At 41.9% G+C, this 17,652-nt stretch overlaps 1 protein-coding gene across 4 annotated transcripts in view; it reads left to right on the top strand.

Moving 5' to 3' along the window:
- Positions 1 to 17,652, top strand: part of LHFPL6 (LHFPL tetraspan subfamily member 6) — a 264,546-nt gene that overhangs the window by 226,057 nt on the left and 20,837 nt on the right. For all 4 annotated transcript variants that reach the window (XM_035302526.3, XM_002748993.7, XM_078375326.1 and 1 more), the window contains exon 3: positions 4,593 to 4,691. In XM_035302526.3, coding sequence (XP_035158417.1) covers positions 4,593 to 4,691 — 99 coding nt within the window. The remainder of the gene's footprint in view (positions 1 to 4,592; positions 4,692 to 17,652) is intronic.

Raw genomic sequence — 17,652 nt, 5'->3', positions numbered from 1 at the left:
CAGATAAGCTAGTTGCCCACCACTGAACAACTTTTTAAAAACATGAGCATATGTTCATGGTCTATTTTAAAAATTCATACATATATCACAAATTTTCTGTGTTTAAAATTGTTCCTAGTTTGTATGGTCGAATCTACATTTCAAAGTAATGTGGCTGGGCATGGTGGCTCACACCTGAAATCACAGCACTTAGGGAGGCCAAGGCAGACAGATCATGAGGTCAGGAGTTCAAGAACAGCTGGACAAACATGGTGAAACCCCATCTCTACTAAAACTATAAATATCAGCTGGGTGTGGTGGCACGTGCCTATAATCCCAGCTACTCAGAAGGCTGGGGCAGGAGAATCTCTTGAACCCAGGAGGTGGAGGTTGCAGTGAGCTGAGATCACATCACTTCACTGCAGCCTGAGCAACAGAGCAAGACTCAGTCTCAAAAACAAACAAAGGTCAAAACAACGGAGTATAACCCGGCCTAGGTTTGGCTGCTTGCTGGTAGAAAGCCAGACAGAAGACAAGAGGCAAAGTTGGGTGGGAGGAAAGCAGGTTTAATTGGAGGACCAGCAACCTGAGAAGATGGTAAACTATTGTTCTAAATACCATCTTACATTTTAAAATTTGCCATAGGGCTTTTACAAGGAAACTTGGTATGGGAGACATTCAGGAGTAGTGCAAGGTACACGGTCTGTGTATTTTGTTCTTGTTAAATTGAACTAAACATGGCCAGAGAAAACCTCCGTACTTCCATACTGGAGTCCTTGAGAATGAACCATAAGCTAACTTAGTAGGTAGACAAGTAGGGCCTTAGTAGAAAACCTAATTTAGGAGTATGCTTCTGTAACAAAGCTGGATCTCAGCCAATCCCAGCAGCCATACTTCAGCAACTCATATGCTGCTGACTGTTCAAACCGTGTTCAGATAAGTCAAATGCCAAGCTGTAACCCATCCAGCTGTTTCTGTACCTTACTTCTGTTTTCTGTACGTCACTTTCCTTTTTCTTTTTTTTTGCCTATAAATTTGCTCTGGCTATAAGGTTTCCCTGGAGTCTGTCTGAATCTGCTGTGATTCTAGAGGCTGCCTGATTTGTGATTTTTTTTTTTATAAACTCTGCTAAATTTAATTTGTCTCAAGTTTTATTTTAACATTTTGATGGCCATCTTGGATAACTGCCTGTCCAGAAGTCTGATTGGCATTATCTTGTCTTCGATGGTGGTGGACTAATGGGGGACTCTCCCTAAGTGAGAGGATTCCACAATGGGGCTGCAGCCTGGTTTGTTTCAAGAGCAAGAACATAATTAGATAAGTGTACAATGTTGGAGGGGAGTGTCTAGAGAGGGAAGAAATAAAGGGGTGAGAGGGGAGAGAAGGAAGAAAAAGACAGTGGGTGATTTTTAAAACTAAGGTCCCTGGTTATAGTATCATTAAAACAGCCCAGAATTCCACAAAAGACCCTGGCTGCCAAATGTTCTGCCCCTTGGAGAGCCCCTGGCCTAAGTGTTCCATATGTAAGCGCCTTTCTATTTAGTGTCCCAAAGTGACTAACATAAGACTGGGCCAAACTAGGTGTTTTCATGACTTCATGGCACATATTTTTTATCCCTAATGAAAAGAATGTCAGCAAATAAAACTGTTTTTCATTTATTTGTCTATCAGGTAAAGAGGAAACTACCAATGAGTTAAATCAGAAGTCCCAGCCTTTTTTGCACCAGAGACCAGATTCATGGAAGACAGTTTTTCCATGGACTTGGGTGGAGAGGGATGGTTTCAGGATGGTTCAAGCACATTACATTTAGTGTGTACATTATTTCTGTTATTATTACATTGTGACATATAATGAGATAATTATATGACTCACCATAATGTAGACTCAGTGGGAGCCCTGGGCCTGTTTTCCTGCAACTAGACCATCCCATCTGAGAGTGACAGGAGACAGTGACAGATTACCAGGCATTAGATTCTCATAAGGCGCGAGCAACCCAGATCCCTTGCATGCATGGTTCACGGTAGGGTTCATGCTCCTATAAGAATCTAATCCTAGGTCAGGCGTGGTGGCTCACACCTGTCATCTCAGCACTTTGAGAGACTGAGGCGGGTGGATCATCTGTGGTCAGGAGTTTGAGATCAGCCTGGCCAACATGGTGAGTCCATTCACGGGAACCTGTAATCCCAGCTACTCAGGTAGCAGAGGTAGGAGAATCATTTGAACCTGGGAGGCAGAGGTTGCAGTGGGCTGAGATTGCACCACTGCACTCCAGCCTGGGTGATGGAGCAAGACTCCATCTCGAACTAAAAAGAAAAGAATCTAATTCCACCACTGATCTGACAGGAGGCGGAGCTCAGGTGGTAATGTGAGCAATGAGGAGCAGCTGTAAATACAGATGAAGCTTCACTTGCTTGCCTGCTACTCACCTCCAGCTCTGTGGCCCAGTTCCTAGCAGACCACAGACCTTTACTGGTTCATGGCTCAGGGTTGGGGCCCCTGGCTTAAATGTTAGTATTTTTCATTTTCTTACACTTAAATACTTGTTATCCAAATGCCTTTCTGCATTTGTCATCCTTTTAAGAAAATTGCTTGGCCGGGCGTGGTGACTCAAGCCTGTAATCCCAGCACTTTGGGAGGCCGAGGTGGGTGGATCACGAGGTCAAGAGATCGAGACCATCCTGGTCAACATGCTGAAACCCGTCTCTACTAAAAATACAAAAAATTAGCTGGGCATGGTGGCGTGTGCCTGTAATCCCAGCTACTCAGGAGGCTGAGGCAGGAGAATTGCTTGAACCCGGGAGGTGGAGGTTGCGGTGAGCCGAGATCGCACCATTGCACTCCAGCCTGGGTAACAAGAGCGAAACTCTATCTCAAAAAAAAAAAAAAAATTGCTCACAAGATCTTATCAGAAAGTGGTGCTACCTATAAATTTAAGACATGAGAATCATGGAGAAGATAACTCATTGTTTATTAAACATTCATGGAATTCAGTTTGCATTCTCATTGATAATTTCTTTACTTGATGGTGCCTAAAACTAGTTTGAGGTTGTCTTTGGAGTCCTGTATATTCTATCCTGAGGAAAAAAGCCCAAGGAACTCGGCCACTAGGACATTTGCCTCGTCAGCAAAAACTTGTATAACTGCTTTTAGATTATTCTTCAGCTTCGACATAATTCATATTTACGCAGTTGCGTGGAGGACATCCTGGGACTAGTGATTCGCAGTTTGAATGATTCTTTCTAGCACTCACACAAGCAGATGGTCCTCTGCACTGCATATAGAGGGCCCTTCATGTCAATCAAGGGACAGATTGGAGAAAGCATTACCAGGGTAGGAAATGTATCAGGATGGGTGTGGGGTGAGGGAGGCCTTTCCTTAGAGCTTTGCAGGGTGGTTGAAGACAGGGTTGGAAAGCAGCTAGCTCCGCCTTAGATACCTGTGAGGAAACAGATTATTTGTATGGATTACTGCTACTCAATTTATCCACCAGGTGTGATGGGGATGGGGAGGAAAAAGGACAAAAGAAGGCCAGGAAGGGACTTGGCACAGAAATATTGAAGATCTCCTCTCCTAGATACATTGGGGCGCTGCCATCCTCCTCCACATTACCATATTAATGGATTTTCTCACTTAGAGGCTCTCTCATTTAGCGCCTGATAACCCCCTTCCCCCTCATTAGGCTAGTATCTGTTGGTCCTCTGAGTTCAGCACATTTGCAGTACTCACAGGTACCTGTGAGATAACACCTGTGATTGACACAACAAGATCTTACTTTCAGATTAGCCCACAAATTCAAACAGTGAGTGCTTAAATCTCATTTAGCTTCTTGTAAAACCATATTAAGGCTTCGATGCAAACTAAAGACTCACCGATTGAAAGCTGTCAGCTCAGAGATTGCTGCCAGGATAATTTAATTTATATTAAAAGAAAACTGTCACTTTCTTCAGTTTCATCATCAAAACTTTTGGTTTTAACTGCAAGGAGTACTTAGATTACAATAAATGTCTGTCTTCCTGAGTCTTTCTGAGATGTGTGGATGCTGTGATTCTCAACACCGCATATTAATGAGTAGTACAGTTCAGAGGTTTGATCGATGTGCCAAGGCCATTCATGAAACTCTTTACGTTCTTTCTGCCCCTGGCAAAGTTTGACAATGCTGAAACATTCTATTTTGATTCTTAAATAGGAAACAAAAACCTAATTATCAAGAAATCATAGCCTATTAGGAACTTTTGCTTGCTCTTGAAATACTTGTTTGCATGGATTAGTGGTGGAATTGGTTGGCTTTTTACAAGAGCGATTAAAAAAAAAAAAAAAAAGCTTTGGAATTGTATTTCCTAAACAGGATTTGCAAGGCTTTTAATGCTGTAAAAGGCCAAGTTAGACCGAAACTGTGCCGGCGAGATGTTTTTTTCTTTTAAGCAGACTTGAAATTGTTGGAGTCAAACTGACCTTAGATTGCTTAAAAGAGTTGTGGCTGGAGAGTTGTGGCTGGTGCTATCCAAAAAGCAGATGCTATAGTCTTGTTATATTGCTAAATATTGATCCCACCACCTTTATCTAGTGATACAGAGATGCTCTGGTAAAGCCTTCTTGCCTTATCTCTTTGCAGGCTTATTGATTGGTGCTGGCTGTGCCCTCTACCCCTTGGGCTGGGACAGTGAGGAAGTCCGACAGACTTGTGGCTACATTTCTGGCCAGTTTGACCTGGGTAAGCTCTCTTCATGGATGGCATTCCTTTTAGAAAAAGAACCTCATCTGAGGTTTCATAGAAGCAGAAACTGGAAAGACAACAGATGAGAAAAATCTATCTGGATATTACAGCCAACACTCATGTGCAACAATATAAATGTATCCATTTTTTTAGTGAAGAGTTATTGATAATCTACTGTTTGCCCAGTACTATGATGAGTATTGTAGACAGAAAGATAAGAAATGACCCCTGCCCTGAAGAGTTGATACTCATTGATTACCTCATTTTTCAAAATCATGTATTTATTACCCATTTTGTGGGCTAAAAATAATTCTGTAGAATTTGCAGTGTAAGAAGAGGAGGCAACAAAACAGTCAAGGAAATGATGAAAAAAGCTAAGTCATCCAAAGCAGTTTCACGTCAGTGGTCTAATAAAGAGGTGAGAATGGAGTTCAGTCGTGAGCCGAGTGCTGCATGCGGATTATCAGGATTAGATGGAATCTCCTTGCATGTGAGGGATACAGTGCAGCAAAGGCACAAGGAAGGAATGGGAAAAGCTCATCAGGAGACCACAGGGATTCCAGCAACAGGAAGAGTAAGGTGCCACTCTGATCAATGCAATGATTGGGTGAGAGTTTGCACATTGATAAAAGGCTCTTTTTTTTTTTAGGCGAGTCTTGCTCTGTTGCTTAGGCTGGAGAGCTGGAGTGCAATGGTGCAATCTTGGCTCACTGCAACCTGCACCTCCTGGGTTCAAGCAATTCTCCTGCCACAGCCTCCTGTGTAGCTGGGATTACAGGCACACACTACTAAGGCTGGCTGATTTTTGTATTTTGGTAGAGATGGGGTTTCACCATGTTGGTCAAGCTGGTCTGAACTCCTGACCTCGTGATCTGCCTGCCTTGGCCTCCCAAAATGCTAGGATTACAGGTGTGAGTCGCCACACCTGGCCCTGATAAAGGGCTCTTAACTCAAAAATTTGTTTTTTTGCAGACTAATAAGAAAATGTCAGGTAGTTTTCACTTGTAACCACAGTGTGGTGTGTTGCAATATATAAAATATTTTGCAGATTGCTCCATTGTTTGCATCATTTTAATTTGTAATAATTGGGTCATATTTCACTTGCTTGATAAACTTACATTTACTTAACCACGTTCTTATTTCTTTCTAGCTGGGCATTTAGTCTATTCCAGTTTCTGTTGATTTAAGACATGTTATGATGAGTAGTTTAATGAATATATTTTTCCTACTGAATTATTTTCTTAGAATCTTTTTCTAGAATTGGTATCACTAGATCAAAGCCTATGAACCCATAAAACACTTATTGTATAGGAAAAGCAATGTGTTTTATCTTCCACATTGCTAGATTCAAACCTAAGGCTCCTGTAACAAAAGGGAGATTAACAAGAGAAAAGCATACACATTTATTTAAAAGGAAATTTTCATGACAGGGGACCTTTCATGAAGAAATGAAGACTTGGAGAAGCAGGTCAACCTGTATACTTTTTTTTTTTTTTTGAGACGGAGTTTCGCTGTTGTTACCCAGGCTGGAGTGCAATGGCACGATCTCGGCTCACCGCAACCTCCACCTCCTGGGTTCAGGTAATTCTCCTGCCTCCTGAGTAGCTGGGACAACAGGCATGCACCACCATGCCCAGCTAATTTTTTGTATTTTTAGTAGAGATGGGATTTCACCATGTTGACCAGGATGGTCTCAATCTCTTGACCTTGTGATCCACCCACCTCGGCCTCCCAAAGTGCTGGGATTACAGGCGTGAGCTACCGACCTGTACACTTTTAATGCTAGGTTTAATGAAGAAGTGGATTGCTGTGGAGAAGCAGATTGGACAAAGGGTGTGATCTAGTGGTGATAAGCTGCAGAACTTAGCAAGACCCATTTGTTCAGATTCCTCTGTGTGTCCTTGTATTGGAAAATAAGAATATTCTTTTCTTCCGGTTGTAGTGAGAGCGTCTCTCCAATGAAGGTCTTACGACCTGCTTCAGATGAAGGCCAGGTAGTCCTTTCTAGGTTTCATGACAGGTGTTAAGGAGAGAAGGGCAGCAGGGGAAGGGGAGAGAGACTTTCCTGCTTCTGTTGTCTTCTCAAATGCCAAGGTGCTGCATTTTAGGGTCGCACGTCCTGAAGCCCATCATTGCCAATGATACCAAATATATTTTCCTCTACTGTGTGGATGGCCGGACGGAGATTCTGATAATTAGTACGTAGTTACTCCCTTAGACATCTACTTTTTACATTAGTAGGGAATCGGTCTGATGGCAGTATTACTATACTCCAAATATTAATTTTAAATTTTTATGTTAGAACATCTATGAAAACATTCTGAGAGATTCTGAGAAAAAGGGACAGGTATGATACAATAGCAAAGGTCTGTGAATTCGACAATGATGTCATTTTTATTTGAGTTCATGGATGACAGCCGCCCTAGTTCTATCAAAAATAACGCTGGCTCTTCTGGTAGAGAAGACTGCTCTAAAAACCACCTAATTTGCATGGATAAAACAAATAAGAGATTTCCTTTTGCCTATTCTTCCCTCTTTGATGATGGGACTTTCCTAAATCTGGTTTAATTTGGGATTGCCATAAATGGAGAGAAGGGGAAAACAGTGCTGAGATGCTGGCGTGCAAAGCTGACTGCCAGCCTTTTTCTCGTTTTCTTTTTTGGAAAGGAAACCATGTCTAGGGGAGATATTTTAATACAGTGCTTGGCATTTTTCTTTCCCTGGTGTTTGAGGCATTCTTGGCTGTTCAACACAGGCCTCGACTTGATCGTGATCCCGTGTGTGCTGACCTGTCGTTATTACGTATTGCTTTATTAATTAGCAGATTATAATGAAATTCAGGTCCTGTTTTTGCAGTTTTCATTACTGCACCCCAGTATGTTGTATGTCCCAGCATTGTGGAATAAAACTTTGAATGTCAAACTAAACATTGAGAAATATTTGCCTCTTTTTTTTTTTTTTTTTTTTTTTGAGACAGAGTTTCACTCTTGTTACCCAGGCTGGAGTGCAATGGTGCGATCTCGGCTCACCGCAACCTCCGTCTCCTGGGTTCAGGCAATTCTCCTGCCTCAGCCTCCTGAGTAGCTGGGATTACAGGCACGCACCATTGTGCCCAGCTAATTTTTTGTATTTTTAGTAGAGACGGGGTTTCACCATGTTGACCAGGATGGTCTCGATCTCTTGACCTCATGCTCCACCCGCCTCTGCCTCCCAAAGTGCTGGGATTACAGGCGTGAGCCACCGCGCCCGGCCCAATATATGCCTCTTTACTAGTGGTACTAGTTATACTCTCTAAACCCATTCTGGCAATTAAAAAAAACTATAAAGTCGTTTTCATTTCTGCTCATATGCTTTTAAATTTCCTTAGATTGGTTGATGAGAAAAAAAAACAATTGGCATCATCCACAGATGAAATGAGTTCTAGGTTCACTCACAAGTTTTTTGGGGTTTATCAAGGTCTCTTCTCTATTATGTTTGTGGACTCTTATCTATTCTTTGAATAGAAGACCTAAAGAGAAAATGGCATAGAGATATCTCTAGGCCCATCCCATTTCACTTTCCTTTTTTTTTTTTTTTTTGAGACAGTCTCGCTCTGGTGTCTAGGCTGTAGTGCAGTGGAGAGATCTAAGCTCACTGCAACCTCTGCCTCCCAGGTTAAGCAATTCTCAAGCCCCAGCCTCCTAGTAGCTGGGATTATAGGCACCCACCACCACGCCTAGCTAATTATTGTATTTTTTGTAGAGATGGGGTTTCACCATGTTGGCCACGCTGGTCTCCAGTCTCTGACCTCAAGTGATCTGCCCATCTCAGCCTCCCAAAGTGCTGAGATTATGGGCATGAGCCACCCCATCTGCCCATCCCACTTTACTTTCTATGCTTTCTACCTTTTAAAAATCATTAAAAAGCTCAACGAATGAAAGTTGAGCTTCAGTGAATTAGTGAAGTCACAAATTATGAAGTTAAAATGGGAGGGTACCTGGAACAACTGTAGCTGGTGAGCTGCAGTGTGAAGTCATGAGTGAGCATTCTTGGGTAAGATGGCAGGCTGGGCACAGTAGCTCATACATATAATCCCAGCACTTTGGAAGGCCAAGGAGGGTGGATCACCTGAGGTCAGAAGTTCGAGACCAACCTGGCCAACATGGTGAAACCCCATCTCTACTAAAACTACAAAAATCATCTGGGTGTGGTGGTACTCGCCCATAATCCCAGCTACTCGGGAGACCAAGGCAGGAGAATCAGCTTGAACCGGGAGGTGAAGTTTTTGGGGAGCCAAGATCACACCACTGCACTCCAGCCTGGGCAACAGAGTAAGATTCCATCTCTAAAAAAAAAAAAAAAAAAGACTCCAGCAAACATGCTGCTTGTCTCTGCCCAATCCTGCCCCTCTGATTCTAAGAATCCAAGTTTGTTTCCGCCTCTTAAAGGAGACAGATCTTCCTCCCAAGGGTCGTGAAATGTTGCTGTTATTAAAGCTCATGCCCTTCTTATTGGGAATACGTGTTTCTTTTTTGGCATGCTGTTTTTGATATGTTGTTACTCTCCAATCTGGAGCATCCTGAAAGAAATAATTGCCTTTGCTCCTACATAGAAGAGTATTTAAGTAGTGCATTTATCTCAATTAGTCAGCCAACAGATATGTGTGGAGTGCTTATAATGTGCCAACCCACGGGCTAGGTGCTGGGGATGTGGCATCAGCAATGAATAAAAAATGACACTATTCACTGCCCTGAGGGAACTTAAAATTAGCAAGGGAAGCAGATGTTCAAAAGATAATATACACGTGAAGTATGTTAGAAAGGAAAAGTTTTGGGTGCCATATGGAAATTGTGGTTGACTTGCCGACATTATTCTACACTAGCTGGTGCGTGTGAGCCAGAGGTTGGCCAACACTTCTATAAAGGATCTGATAATATCTTCAGTTTTGTAAGGTATATGGTCTCTGTTGCAGCTATTTAACGCTGCAGAAAAGATAGATGGTCCCAATAGAATTTTATTAATTTATTTTTATAATTTCGACTTTTATTTTAATTGAGTGGATGCATGTGCAAGTTGATTACATGGGTATATTACTTGGTGCTGAGATTTGGGGTATGATTGATCTTACTACCCAGGAAATGAGCATAATAACCGAGAGCTGGTTTTCAACCCTTGACCCCCTCCCTCCTTCCCTCATAGTGGTCCCCAGTGTCTTTGGTTGCCACATATATGCCCATGAGTACATAGTACTTAGCTCCCACTTATTAATATAAACAAGAATATGCAGTATTTGGTCTTCTGTTTTTGTGTTTACTCACTTAGGATAAGGGCTGTATCCATGTTGCTGCAAAGCACATGATTTTATTCCTTTTTATGCCTGTGTAGTATCCCATGGTTTATATGTACCACATTTTCTGTATTCTCATCCACCATTGATGGAAACCCAAGTTGATTCCATGCCCTTGCTATTGTGAAGAGTACTGTGATGAACGTATGGGGCACATGGGTCTTTCAGTAGAATTGTTATTTTATACACACACACACACACACACATGCAATGGGAATGCTGGGTTGAATGGTAGCTCTTTTTTCAGTTCTTTGAGACATCTCCAAAATGCTTTCCATTCCACAGTGGCTGAACTCATTTACATTCCCACCAACATTGTAGAAGCATTCTTTTTTCTCCATAGCCTCGCCAGCATCTCTTGTTTTCTGACTTTTTAGTAATAGCCATTCTGACTGGTGTGAAAGAGTATGTCTCATTGTGGTTTTGATTTCCATTTCTTTGATAATTAGTGATGTTGAGCATTTTCTCATGTTTGTTAGCCGCTTGCCAATTAAACTTTATTTACAAAAACAAGCAGTGGAGCCACAGTTTGACAGTCCCTGATCTCAGGCAGAGAATACCTCTGGTGTGCCAGAAATGGTTATGTTTCAGCTGTGCTCATTTATTAATCCCTGCAGCTCTCAGGGCAGCTGGTCAGGACCCAGGACAGTTTAAGACTCTGCACTGAGCAGCCCCATCCAACTACCCAAGTATGCTGTATAAATACTACAGTTTGCGGTGGCAGTGGGGAGGAAGGTGGCAAACACTGTACCTCAGCCTTGGTCACCCAACCCCTAACACTGGCGTGAAATAGGAAGGCTTAGGCTCACTTGAACCAGTAAGTCTAGAGGCATCTTGGGAAGATGGGATCCCACACCTAAGGGGGAAGCCCCACATTCCTGGCTCTCCCTCCTCTGGCAGCCCCCCCCCCCACCACGGGGACCTGCAGGAGTAAGCAGCCTGCGGGGGTAGAGGTGGGCAGAGAAGCCGGATGTGTGGAGCAGTCATCCCTTAAGCTGGCCTTCCCTAGGAATATCCATCCTCCCTGACACACAGTAATTTATTTCCATATTGGGTGATGTTTGAGGCCTGTTTACTGTGACTTGGAACTGAAAGTAGACCGACTTATCTATCTCATATTTCAAGGGGACCTGACCTCACCTGGGAGCTTCCTCAGGAGGTACTGTGCAGGCAGAGCTCTCAGCCCGTGTAGGATTTAGGCAGGTAAAGGGTTTGAGCCTGGATGTGGTTTGGGGTAACCTGGGGAGGTAGGTTGCAGAGAGGGCAGGAGGAAAAGTCAGGAAGGAGGCTACTTTATGTACTGCTTCACTGTTTGGACAGGTTTTAACTCCCAGTAGCAGCCATGGTTCAAAATAATACTTTATTTAATTTCAGAGAGCAAGAAGAGCCTCTCAAGGTCAAAACATTTAAACTAAGTTAAAAAATGTAAGTAATAGGCAAGAAGGACTTTATAAAAACCTCACATTTGTGGTTGTATAATGTATAGGAATCTGGAATAACCTACTTAAAAAAAAACTCTTTTCCTTAGAAGAATTGGAGAGAAATTCTTTTTATATGCCTTAAAAACAATTTTATAATCCTACTGATTCTTTCTCAAGCATGTTGATATTTTATCAGGTGCAAAGGTCTGAAGCGATTTTGCAAAAAGCATTCCCTTTCACAAATCAGACTGTTACCCTGCTTACTTTTGGATCACACTAATTTATGAAGAAGCAAGGAGTCGGTGTGATTCTACACATTTTTTAAAATAGAGAAACAAGAGCCCGGGCGGGTTGCATAATTCTTTCATTTGTGGTTTAAACAAGTATCCCATGTGATTTAAGTGCAAGTGGTCCGTGAGCGTACTTTGAAAACAATTGTCTTTAGTTGTATAGAACGTTATTTTTGTTTTGTACCTTGCCTTGCTTAACAAACATTCATTACGTTTTGTATAGACTAGGATGCTTTAGGTTCAGGTTACAACAGTCTGGCTTAAACAGGCCAAGACAAAGATGACATGTAAGATCTCCTGCAAGGCAGGAGCAAAGGTGAGCTGCAGACTTGACTGACTCGGGAGCTCAAAAGATGATTTCCAGCGTCACGTTCAGGAAGAACTGTCTGTAGATTGGCTGTAACCATCGCCATCCGCAGGCTGGCTTCATTTTGACATCGGGTCTCCCCACGGTTGTAAGTGTGTTTGGCACTTGTGGCTCTAAAGATCCTTGTTCGTGCCAAAAGGAGAGGACAAGTTTCGCCCCAGGAATGGAAGCAAAGTCTCTCTCCTTACTCTAGTTGGACCAGCTTGATCATCTGTCCACTCAAAGAGATCATGGCTGCCAGGGAATGCCACGTGCTTCTTTTGGTTCAGCTTAGATGCACCTAGAGTTTTACAAGACTCGATTTTACTGAGAAGTAGTGGGATTTGTGAGAGGAAGATGAGGTAAAGAGGAGAAAAGGCATTTCAGTCCTTTCTCTTTCTCAGACTTCATTGTCTGTGGTCCTCCATCAGCGCAGCCTGTGGTTGTGGACAGAGGGTCAGTCGTAGCAGGTGTTAACAATGCTGACTTTATTTATTACTTTTAGAGAGAATAAACAGTACCAGTAATAAGAGTCCATAGTGCCACATAGCATCTGGCACATAATAAAAGCCCAGTCATGTCTGCAATTGGACAGGACCATTTTAATGCATATTTGCTGATCAATCTTTATTATCCCTTTTACATTCCACAACAGTAAGTTTGGGTTTACACATTAAGCAAAAGGGCTTTATAATTAGGTTATCCAGTTGATTTAATTCATGCCTCAAAGATATTCCCATCCACCAAAGACTTTTCTAATTATATCCTTTTGATCAAAAGTAGTGTTTCAATTAATTTGTCTTGCTATTTTGCCAAGTAAATTTGAGTAATTATTGCTTTCATTTTGCTGTTTAATTTGATTAAGAAGCCATCATGTTTCCTGTTCTTGAAATTATACTGCTAGCTTCTTAGAGCAGAACCAAAAACTCATAATTCAGAGCCTCTCAATGTTGAAAAAGATGAGGGTCTGTTTCTTCCAATTTTCAATCATAGAAAGAAATCTCTTCTACTCTAATCTGAACAGTGACCATCCCACATCTCTCTGGACACATGTGCTTTAGCTCTTTGACTCCTGACTCATGCTGTCTCATCTCTCAAATCTAATCAGACTTGAGAAAAAGCTGTTTGGAATTTCTGGGTAGGTCAGTTGGGTAAAAATGCAAACAAAAGTATAAATTTTTTTTTTTTAATTTTGAACTTTTGGTGTGAGTGGGTGTCTCTCAAGCAAGAGAGCCTGCTATTGATCTCTGTGACAGTATCAATTTTGGCCAGAAGCTAGAAGGCTCCTATGACTCCTGTGGACTTTTTTGGGTTGGTTCCTGCCCAGACAGGCCAGGCAGCTGAGGCTCTGTGCAGTTTCTGTGGGCATCTGAGTTGTGTGCCAGAGCAGGGCTCTCCTGACTTAAGCAGCAAGTGTTGGCAGAGGGCAGCAGTTAAAAATGTCTGTCACTCAGCTCAGGAAGAGACTCCTGACACTTGATGCATTGGTCATTGCGTAGAGTAAATGGATTATTCCATTATGAGATTGCTATTTGGGAGGCTGGTTAATAGTAAGGTATTGAAGATGCATTGAAATGTAGGCAGATTTAAGGTCATTAATGCAGCAATGGTGTCCCACCTCCCAAATGCCTATTAAATGAATGTTTTCCAAACTTTTGACACTTAAATCCAAGTCACTGGAAGTCATTTAGAAGGTCCAGCACGAGCCTGGATTCCCTCACCCAGAGCTCTAGCACAGGAGAATGACAGGAAAGCCAGGCAGCTGCTGCGAGTTCAACAAAGACCCAAACTGGGTAGGAACCCATGGGGGCCGCGCTGGAACTTGGCTCCAAATGACGCAGGGAAGCTTCTGCAGGCCGAGGGAGCCCACCCTGGCCGGCGATGACATGACTGAGCAAACTGTCCAGGTGCCTCCAAGGCAACAATAATCAGGTTTTCTGGTTACTCAGCCTTTCTTAGGGGCCTCTTTCCATCAGGTGAAGAGCTTTCTGCCTTTACTCCAGAGGTAGAAAGAATGCCACATTCTTTTAGGGGGCGTTCATTCAGCCTGCCCATTCCAGTGGGTTGCACATTATCAAAATCAGGGCAGAAACTTCTCTACTTTTAACTTAGGAAATACCTCTTATTCCGCTTTGGGAAAAAGGACCCCATCCTGTACAATCATAGATCAAATTTGATCTGCTTCCCTACACACTGCTTTCCAGGTCGAGGTGAACCTGTGGAATAGGATTTTCAGAGCCTAGCTTGGGGTTTGGTGTTCAATAGATTCACTTACTTCCTCAGCAAATATTTATTAAGCACATTCTAGGCATCAAAAGTTGTGCCACAAACAAAATTGTGAATAAGATGGACATGATTCTTACTGGCATGCCATATATCTGCCATCTATTGAATGGTTAAAAAATTGGGAGGGAGAATAAGAGGAAAGGAAAGGGGGACGGAAGGAAGGAAGGAAGGAAGGAAGGAAGGAAGGAAGGAAGGAAGGAAGGAAGGAAGGAAGGAAGGAAGGGAGGGAGGGAGGGAGGGAGGGAGGGAGGGAGGGAGGGAGGGAGGGAGGGAGGGAGGGAGGAATGGAGAGAGGGAAGGGAGGGAGGGGAGGGAGGAAAGGGAGGCAGGGAGGGAAAGGAGGAAAACAACCTGCTATGAATTTTTTGATCATAGAAATAACAGCTGCCATCCTGTTTCTGTATATATTTGCCCACTTATGTCCTGGCAAGAATCATGGCATCACTCTTTAAGAGACTAATGGCCTATCCACCTCCCAGAAAAAAAAAAAAAAGAAATCCAAGTTAGGATCATCGTTTAAAGAACAAGATACCCCGTTAGGTGGGGAAAAATATATATATATAAATTGTTCTATATTCTTTTTCTCTCAGGTCTTTCTTGGCTTGGTTATTTCCGTGTGGATCATGCCTGCTCTTTTATTTATGCATTTGTAAAGCTTTATTCAGTAGCTTGCAGAGATTTATAGCAGGGGAATTCAGCAATTGTGAGAAAAAGGAAATCTATTAGAAAACCTGTGGGAAATACGATTTCTTGAGATATGGCTACAAAGCTATTGGGGAGAATATGCCAGTCTCCCATTTAAAGATTTTCTTCATTTTTTAAATGTTGTCCTTTTATTAGTTTTTCTTTTTTCTTTTTTTTTTTTTTTTTAAGATGTACCTGAGTTTGCCTTTTCCAATGGAAAGTTCTTAAGGACGTTTAAGAAATTGAGCTGTTTTATTCTAATTATTTTTTGTATTATGTGCTTTCAACTATTATATTCTTTTTTTTTTCCCTTGGCAACAACCAACCCATTACTATAAAAACCTTTATATTCTTTCCCATCATTTCAGCCAGAATATATCAGATATAAAGCAGAAAGAAGCCCCTTTTTAACATTAGTGGCTCTGTTGTCATACACTCATTCCTGAGAGCTGTGGACATTTGTAGAATGCTGTTGCCCTTGTACTAGGAAATCAAGTCTCAAATTATTTTTTTGCTCTTTCTGGTTTTGCAGTTGTTGCTTTGCAACTGCTCACAGTTACTGATTATTCATTGTAGTCATGAATGATACTTGTTTCTATTATCTCACTTCTAATTTGTGCCCTTTCTAAAGATCATAAATCGTTTTAAAATCATACAGTGAAGCAACACTCTTCGGTTCTCTTTTCTGAGGATTTTGTGTCTTTTTTTTTTTTTTTCTGAGATGGAGTCTTGCTCTGTTGCCAGGTTAGAGTGTACTGGCACAATCTTGGCTCATTGCAAACTCCTTCTCCCGGGTTCAAGTGATTCTCCTATCTCAGCCTCCCGAGTAGCTGAGACTACAGGCATGAAACACCACACCCAGCTAATTTTTTGTATTTTTAGTAGAGACGGGGTTTCACCATGTTGGCCAGGACTGTCTTGGTCTCTTTACCTCATGATCTGCTCGCCTCAGCTTCCCAAATTGCTGGGATTAAAGGTATGAGTCACCTCGCCCAGCCTGTATCTTTTTTTTTTAGACCAAGTCTTGTTCTGTCACCCACTGAAACCTTCACCTCCTGGGCTGAACTGATTCTCCTGCCTCACCCTCCTCAATAGCTGGGATTACAGCCATGCACCACAATGCTTGGCTAGTTTTTGTAATTTATGGTAGAGACAGGGTTTCACCATGATGGCCAGGCTGGTCTCGAACTCCTGGCCTCAAGTGATCCACACCGGCCTCAGCCTCCCAAAATGCTGGGATTACAGGTGTGAGCCACTGTGCCCAGCCGGATTTTATATCTTTGAAGCATTGATGTTTATACATTCTGGCCAGTAGTTTTTAACCTCCTGATTTGGGGTCATGTTTTGGATAGCTGGAGTTGTTATTAATGCTTATGTGATATCTGGCTAAGTAAGCCAGTCTGGGTTAGCAACTGAACGTTTTGATGACAGTGATGAAAGAGTTAAATGTTATGGCAGACTTTGAGCTTTAGATTGATTTTAACCTAAGGTCTCCAGACAGTTTAAGTGGCTCATAGTCCATCAATAGGCTTCAGAGAAATTGAGAACCTACTGAAATGCTGTGCAATTTTTATAGGCTTTTGGACATGTGTTTTTTTTTTTTTTCTGGAGAGAGTATTCATAGTTTTTGCTATTATTCAAATGAATTCTTGACACCTGAAGACTTAGAACCTCCAGTAAACAACATTTAGAAGTCTTAACATGAGAAAGCTTAGAGATCTGAACTCTAGACCCAACTTCCCAACAGTCCTCAAATCCCCACAGAAAGCTAGAACATGATTAAACCCCTTTGACTTGATTTCATTATCTATGAAAATATTTGTTAAGGGATATTGTAAAGCACCTCTGCTTACAAGAAGCATTATGCAAATAACTACTCCCATACAACAGTTCCTTTTTATTTTTATTTTTTTAAGACATTTTCATTTTTTTTAATTATTTCAATGTTTGTTTTAGATTCAGGGGTACATGTTTGGGATTGTTACATGGATATATTGGGTAACACTGGAGTAACATTGGCTGGAGTACAAATGATCCCATCACCCAAATGTATCCCCACTGTTAAGCAATACATGTCCCCATGTATATATGTCTCAACATTCTGGTTTGTTGATGAAAAAGTTTTACACAAATTTATAGCTTTTTGTTCTGGGTGTGTAAAATTAAAAGGGCAGGCAGGTAATTATGTGCTATATGTACCCAAAGAGTTAGGACTGCACTTTTTGATAAGAATAACCCAGCATCACCAGCTTGCTTTAGACTGGGAGCCAGGAAATAACAAATTACAAACAAAGACTCAATTTAGGATCCCAATTTAGGAGGAAGTACATGTTTGGGATTGTTACATGGATATATTGTGTAACACGGAAGGTTGCAGTACAAATGTTCCCAGGTAGGAAACATAGTACCCCATAGGTAGTTTTTCAGCCCTTATCCCTCTCCCTCTCTCCTCACTCTAGTGGTCCCCTGTATCTGTTGTTCCCATGTTTATATCTATGCCATGCACCAGTTCTAATTCAAAATCATATTCGTGAAAATGAGTGTTCAGCCTTCCTAGGGAATTGAATATGCGTCCACTTAGGATCTTAGCCAATTTCATTAGTGC

This window comes from Callithrix jacchus, chromosome 5 (genome assembly GCF_049354715.1).
Source record: "Callithrix jacchus isolate 240 chromosome 5, calJac240_pri, whole genome shotgun sequence".
NCBI lineage: Eukaryota > Metazoa > Chordata > Mammalia > Primates > Cebidae > Callithrix > Callithrix jacchus.
Note: the sequence above shows the minus strand (reverse complement) of the source record. Positions and strands in the feature narration are given on the sequence as shown.